The sequence below is a fragment of the Otolemur garnettii genome, unplaced genomic scaffold, assembly GCF_000181295.1.
Source record: "Otolemur garnettii isolate 467f Iridium unplaced genomic scaffold, OtoGar3 scaffold00017, whole genome shotgun sequence".
NCBI lineage: Eukaryota > Metazoa > Chordata > Mammalia > Primates > Galagidae > Otolemur > Otolemur garnettii.
Window position 1 is genome coordinate 6,073,382 of NW_003852412.1, and position 6,518 is coordinate 6,079,899.

Genomic DNA, 6,518 nt, shown 5'->3' on the forward strand with positions numbered 1-6,518 from the left:
TGTGGCATAGCTCACAGCAACCTCCAACTCCTGGGCTCAAGCGAGTCTCCTGCCTCCGCCTCCGAAGTAGCTGGGACTACAGGCGCCCACCATAACGCCTGGCTATATTTTTTCAGTTGCAGCCGTCATTGTTGTTTGGCAGGGCCCAGGCTGGATTCAAACCCGTCACCTTAGGTGTATGTGGCTGATGCCTTAGCCACTTGAGCCACAGGTGCTGAGCCAAAACAAATAACTGTTACACTCCCATTATATTATTGGATCTTTAAGGAAAGTTACTAAGAAATAATTCAAAGTAAGCTTTGACTTCATGGAGTGAAAGGAGTGATGAAGCATTCACTTATTTTTCAGGCTCTGCCCCTTATAAAAGAAGGCTTTGGTTGAGGTAAACAGAAAAGGGAGGTGTAAACTATGTAGAAAAATGCTGTGTCATCCGAAACAGCTTCTGAAGCTTAGGAAATGCTTCCTGTTTAGGATTTTTTGAAATAGTCTGGTGCATAATGACAGCTGCAAGGATAAACTATTTAGTACTTTCTACTCCTTCTGGATTAACACTGTGTATGTGGATGATCCTTCAAGTCTTTCTGGTTCAGAATTGATAAATCTCCATGGATGGCTTTATAATAATAATGATATTTACCTTTTAATGAGAGCCAGATGTAGTAGTATGTTCTAGTTTGCATTTTTTAAATGTTATTTTTTTTTTAACAGCTGACAAAACTGAGTCTTAGAGGATTTTTGGTAACCAGCCTATGACTCTGCTTTCTCAGTGGTAGAGCTGGGAGCCAAAACCAGTGTTTCGTTTCAACATTGTTTTCTTAGGACTCTTTACTGCCAGTACCTCATATCTTCACAGCTTTGTTTCATAATTCTAGAAGTGAAAACTTAGACTTAAAAGGGTTAAAGCGTTCACTTTAGGATGCATAAATCCAATCTGACACTTGAAGTTGGAGCACATCTTCTGACTGTAAGCCCTGTCTATACCCAGCTTTCTGATTAAATGCCTGGACTTCACCAAGACACTGGAATGGGCCCTCTAATTCCAGCAGCCAGCCCTTGGAGTCTCTTCTGCTTCTCTTGTGTGCAACATGATATTGTTGCTTTTATCGTGAAATGTAATATCAGAGCCCAGAATGACTTCAGGGAATTAACTGTGCATGTCAAGAGAAATTCTAGTGAGAGGATTTTCTGTGAGAAGGACTTTAACAATGGAAGGAATAAAAAAGATTTTCTGTTTTGGATGAAATTTTATGAAAGTGACAACTTCACTGTGAATTGTTTTCCTTTTAAGTAACTTTGGGCTGGGCTCCATGCTCAGTGGTTAGAGTGCTGGTCTTATAAACCAGGGGTTGTGAGTTTAATCCTTGCTGGAGTATCTGGCTGCTTTTAAAAAATTAAATAAATAAATTTTATGCAAAAATTCTTTTGTAATACAGTTTCTCAGAGACATTGTTATTTTTCCTCTCAGGTCATTGCTAGAATCGTGGATGGAAGCAGATTCAATGAGTTCAAAGCCTTATATGGAGACACATTAGTCACAGGTATAAAGGTCAAGAATCGAAAATCTGAACATTTTCTGCTGCTCTAAAGCAATCTTTCCTCTCAAGGCTTTGATACACTTGGCATGAGCTCTCTTATTTAGAGCACTACAAATGTGTGAGTCAGTTTTCAAAAGGAGCTGGTTTATACAATCAGATCGATTGTAGCTGAGTGTCTTCGTGGATCCAGAGTTTAAAATGATGATGGCTAATGCTGTGGTGTTAGCCCTTATCCACGACTTTGTGGCATTAGCTGTGTGGAAAGGTTCTTAGAGTAAAATCGGGAGAAAAGTATTTGTAGTTCTTTCCATTTCTCTGGGTAACTATAATTCTTTTGAAAATTTCAGCACTGTCCTGTTCATCTAGGAGGTTTTATATGATGATTAGCTTCCCAGAAGATGCAGAGTGAGTTAAACCTTCTTGTAGCCTTTGTGTAGGTCTTAAGCTGTTTCAGGCAAATACTGGATTGATAATTCAAGATATTATACCATGTCTGGGAAAACAAAATTAGGATATTTATAAAAGATAATTCTTTTGTCTATAGTGTTAAGTCCATAGGTCTTTGAAGAAAAATATTTGAAATAGATGCTAAACCCATAATAATTTATCTTGGGCAAATGGGAGAATGAATTTTGTGGATTTTGCTTTGTCATAAAATGCTTGAAAATCTGGTAGTCTGAAAATAACAGAAGCAGGGAAAAAACTAGCTGCAGAAATCCATATTCCGCGTATACACTGAGGCTTAAGAATAAGTCACGGCACTTTCCCCTAGTTTGATTTGTGAGCAAGAGAAGGTTCACACCAGGAGTGGAGTTCATGTTTTCATATCCTGTGTTAAAGTGAAAGAGAGCTTTGTGTTTGATATATAGACAGGATTTGTCACCTATAGTTTAGGATGTAACTTGCATTATGCAGCAGTTTAAAACGCATCAAAATTGTTTCTGGTCTTTCTAAAGATGGATGGGCTGTCCTTGTCCTCTGCTTTTACGGATTTTCCCTGTACTTGCTGAGAGACTTGTGGCAGTCTTGTCTGCTAGAATACCAGGAACAAAACTTTCCTTCATCTCTTTTTGACTGTATAGAAATTCAAATAAAGTTTGAGAAAGGGGTAAAAGAGTGAGAAGGAGAACAGGGGAATGAGATGGTACAGATGTGGGGGTGTGAGTTAGGGCTGAGGAAGGAAGAGGTGGGGGAGGCAGGGAGAAGGTGAGGAGGTCTGGGGGAGAAGAATAGAGCTTTATGAGTCTCGGGTTCTCCTGTGTTTCCTCCTGCCTCAGCACTTGCCCTGTATCGTCTCTAATAGTTTCTTTTCCTGTTTGGAACTGAGGTTTGGGATCAGGCAGTTGGGGAAGGCCCTTCCTCTGTGGGTGTCCCTAATGGGATGGGGACACGTGCCCTACTCGGCACGTCCTGTCTGGGCCTGGAGATCCCTGAGCAGGGCTCAGTGTAGCTTGAATGCCAAGTGATTGACAGGTTGGTTGCAGGATGCAGAGGAAGCATCTCACAGGGAATCTCTCTGTGGGTGAGGCAGGACTAAGAGTGGATTGCTAGAGCTTCTGGAAGCTTGCTCCTCTGAATTGCTTCTGCAATTGGCAGTGCCATTTAGGATGTGCACCATGGGCTTTGGGCCGGGATTTTAGGCCTGAAAGACAAAAAAATTCAGATGAAATCAGTATTTGTATGAATTTTTGTATTTAGATGAATCAGTATTTCATTTTATCACACAAAATAAGCATGATGATTTTAAAAAGGTAATGAAATCAAGACAAAGACACAGTAAAAAACAGAAACAAATCTTTAAATTCAGTATCTAGCACATCAACATGTTGATACTTTCTCTTATCTGTTAGTTTTCCTTTTTTTTTTTGATATTAAGAAATTATGTATTTTTTCTAATATCCCTAATGTCTGGTATATATTAGGTACCCAGATATAGTAAATGAATAAATGGATAATATACCAAGCCAGTCATTTAACCAAACCAACCAAAGACAAATGGGTAACATGTAACATGACCCTTCTAGAAAACAAACAGACAAAAAGAAGCAGAACTTTATTAACTTAGGAATAAAAAAAATTGATAAGAGCTCTCCTGTACTATAGGAAAAAAATCTCTTTACAGTTTAAATTTTGATCTGAAATTAAAGGTGTATAAATATGCTTCTTGACTCTGCATGAAATGTCCTCCAAAACACATAAATCTTCTTTGAATTTTCTCTTGAGGATTTGCTCGAATATATGGATACCCGATAGGTATCATTGGAAACAATGGAGTTCTCTTCTCTGAATCTGCAAAAAAGGTAAGTACTGAAATACATTTTAAGACAGTCTTAAAAAAAATAGAAAACCAAATAAAAAACGTTCAATATTCTTTCAAAATTTAACATAGTAAACTTTGAAGATCAAGTAATTAATAAAAATTTTTCATATAAAAGCTTCAAAATGTTCAGCCAGATGCCTTAGTAAACAGAGCACTGTGTGCACGCGTGTGTGCTCATGCATGTGCATGCGGTTAGTGCTGAAAACAGTCTTTATGGTGATTTACATTAACGTGATGTGATGAACTTTCTGGAACACTACTAAAAAAATCAAATGTACTCATTTTAGGAAAACTCCTTGAATTATAATTGCTTATGGAAGACACATAAATATCCCGAGAAGATAAGGAATCCTGTCCTGAAAGTGTTTCTTTCTCTAAGGCTTCATGCACTGGAAGGATTCAGAGATTTCAGTCAGGCGGTTCTGAGACACGACCTGCTTGTTCTCCTCTATGCCATCATCAGTTTAACTTTATTGTATTCTTGCTTTTTTGGAAATGGGAAGATAGTGGGTCTTTTTTCCTGGCGGTGTGACTTTAAAAGAAAAAGTTCTTAAATATCTTTTAGCTTAATATTTGATTTCATACATTGTTGTCTTAGATTTACCTAAACTTGGATAAATATAGTTCAGATACTTATTTGATGAAATCTTTTCTTAAGGAAAAAAGTGTTTAGTGTTGTTCTTCCTCTTCAGATGACAAGGTGTAGAGTCTCTTATTGATGAAGGTAACAGGCAGTTAAGCTCTTTCATACCCAAATTGAGGGAGAATTTGTCTTTGGTGAAATATTTTCTTTTTTTTCTTTTTCTTTTTTTTTTTTTTTGAGACAGAGCCTCAAGCTATCCCCCTGGGTAGAGTGCCATGGCATCACAGCTCACAGCAACCTCCAACTCCTGGGCTCAAGCGAGTCTCCTGCCTCAGCCTCCCAAGTAGCTGGGACCACAGGTGCCCACCACAACGCCTGGCCATTTTTTGGTTGCAGCCATCATTGTTGTTTGGCGGGTCCGGGGTTGGGGATTCGAACCCGCCACCTTAGGTGTATGTGGCTGGCGCCTTAGCTGCTTGAGCCACAGGTGCCGAGCCATGGTGAAATATTTTCATCAGTAAAATTGGTTCTATTCATCATTGTTCCCTCAACTCAATTATAAAATAAAAACAAGAAAGTAAAAATCACCCATAATCATACCAGAAATAACCTTTACTATCTTTTTGGGGGGTCTGTACAGCTGACCTGGCAGGCTACACTACTTAGTTTCTTCTTTAAAAAACAAACAGACAAAAATTGACACTCTCATATGTAGACAGGTTTTGCTTGTTTTTGTTTAATAATGTTTAGTGGTTCTCAAAATATTAACTATTCCTGAAATAATGACCTTTAATGAATATTTAATATACTTATATTTATAATAGAGAATGTCAGAGGCCAAACTAACTCCACCTGATTTTATTTGTTGCCTGGCACAGAGAAACCCGGGAAGAGTTATGCTGGGCTTAGTCTGACATTTCATTTGTTGAACTAAGCCCCAAAGGTCTGTGTGATTTTCTCATTCTTGTAAACATAGCCATATTGAGGTTGAACAATTACTTTGCAATTTTGTACTTGCTATGACATTTTCAGCAGAGGTGAACAGATCTGCAAATAGAGTAAAGCATAAAGAAAATGGTTTGTGAGAGTTTTCTTACTCACATAATCTTTAGAAGATAGGGAAGGAATAGTTATAATATAGAATCATTAGATAATTTCCTAAACTGAAAGTTAGAAGGTACTCATTCTCGCTTTTGGGGGGGCCAGTTTAGTAAGAAAGAAATATTTTACTGTAATCTTGATTCATGAAAGAATTTCAGATAGTAATCAAAATACAAATGTCATTCTTGATATCCAAGGGGGGCTTATATTCTATCTTTCTAAAGTGGAGAAATAGAGAATTATGGCAAAGTTCAACAATTCTCACTGATATCAGTTCTTTTTGGAACGTTAGTGATTGAATTCATCTCTGACACAGCAGTTGACTTACAGCCACGTGCCGGGGCTTAGACAGGTGATCGTATAAAATGAGTGTGGTACAGACCCATAGTTTCCTATCTCATTGATAATGGGATAGTCCTGTACACTTACTGTTTGTATTAATGTAAGGTCATATTAGCTAAACAGAAGTTGCCTTCTCTTCCCTCCACTCCCCTCCCCTTTCTTTTTTATTCTTTCTTGTCTTTGAGCCAAGTTATGGTGTTTGTGGGGTACATGATGATTATGGTCTAGAGTTGTTAATTCCCTTTATAGAAATGTTTATGTTATTTGCTTTCTGGTATTTTATGTTATTTGCTATTTTGCTTACAGGGTGCTCACTTCATCCAGTTATGCTGCCAAAGAAATATTCCTCTGCTGTTCCTTCAAAACATTACTGGTAAGAAATTAGCTGAATCGGGTGGCGCCTCTGGCTCAGTGAGTAGGGCACTGGCACCATATACCGAGGGTGGTGGGTTCGAACCGGGCCCCAGCCAAACTGCAACAACAACAGAAGAAATTAGCTAAATCAGTTTGGTTGAACTTATTCTACATCTGCCCTCTTGAGTGTGACTCCCCTATTGAACAGCACAGATCGAGTATAGACCACTCTGTTCATAGCAGAAAGTTCTATTGGACATGCTCTTTCTAGAGTCTTTGTTTT

At 38.3% G+C, this 6,518-nt stretch overlaps 1 protein-coding gene across 2 annotated transcripts in view; it reads left to right on the forward strand.

The window, feature by feature from the left end:
* MCCC2 (methylcrotonoyl-CoA carboxylase 2) overlaps positions 1–6,518 on the forward strand; it is a 76,307-nt gene that overhangs the window by 54,865 nt on the left and 14,924 nt on the right. For both annotated transcript variants that reach the window (XM_012802814.2, XM_003785896.3), the window contains exons 11-13: positions 1,466–1,538; positions 3,759–3,835; positions 6,188–6,254. In XM_012802814.2, coding sequence (XP_012658268.1) covers positions 1,466–1,538; positions 3,759–3,835; positions 6,188–6,254 — 217 coding nt within the window. The remainder of the gene's footprint in view (positions 1–1,465; positions 1,539–3,758; positions 3,836–6,187; positions 6,255–6,518) is intronic.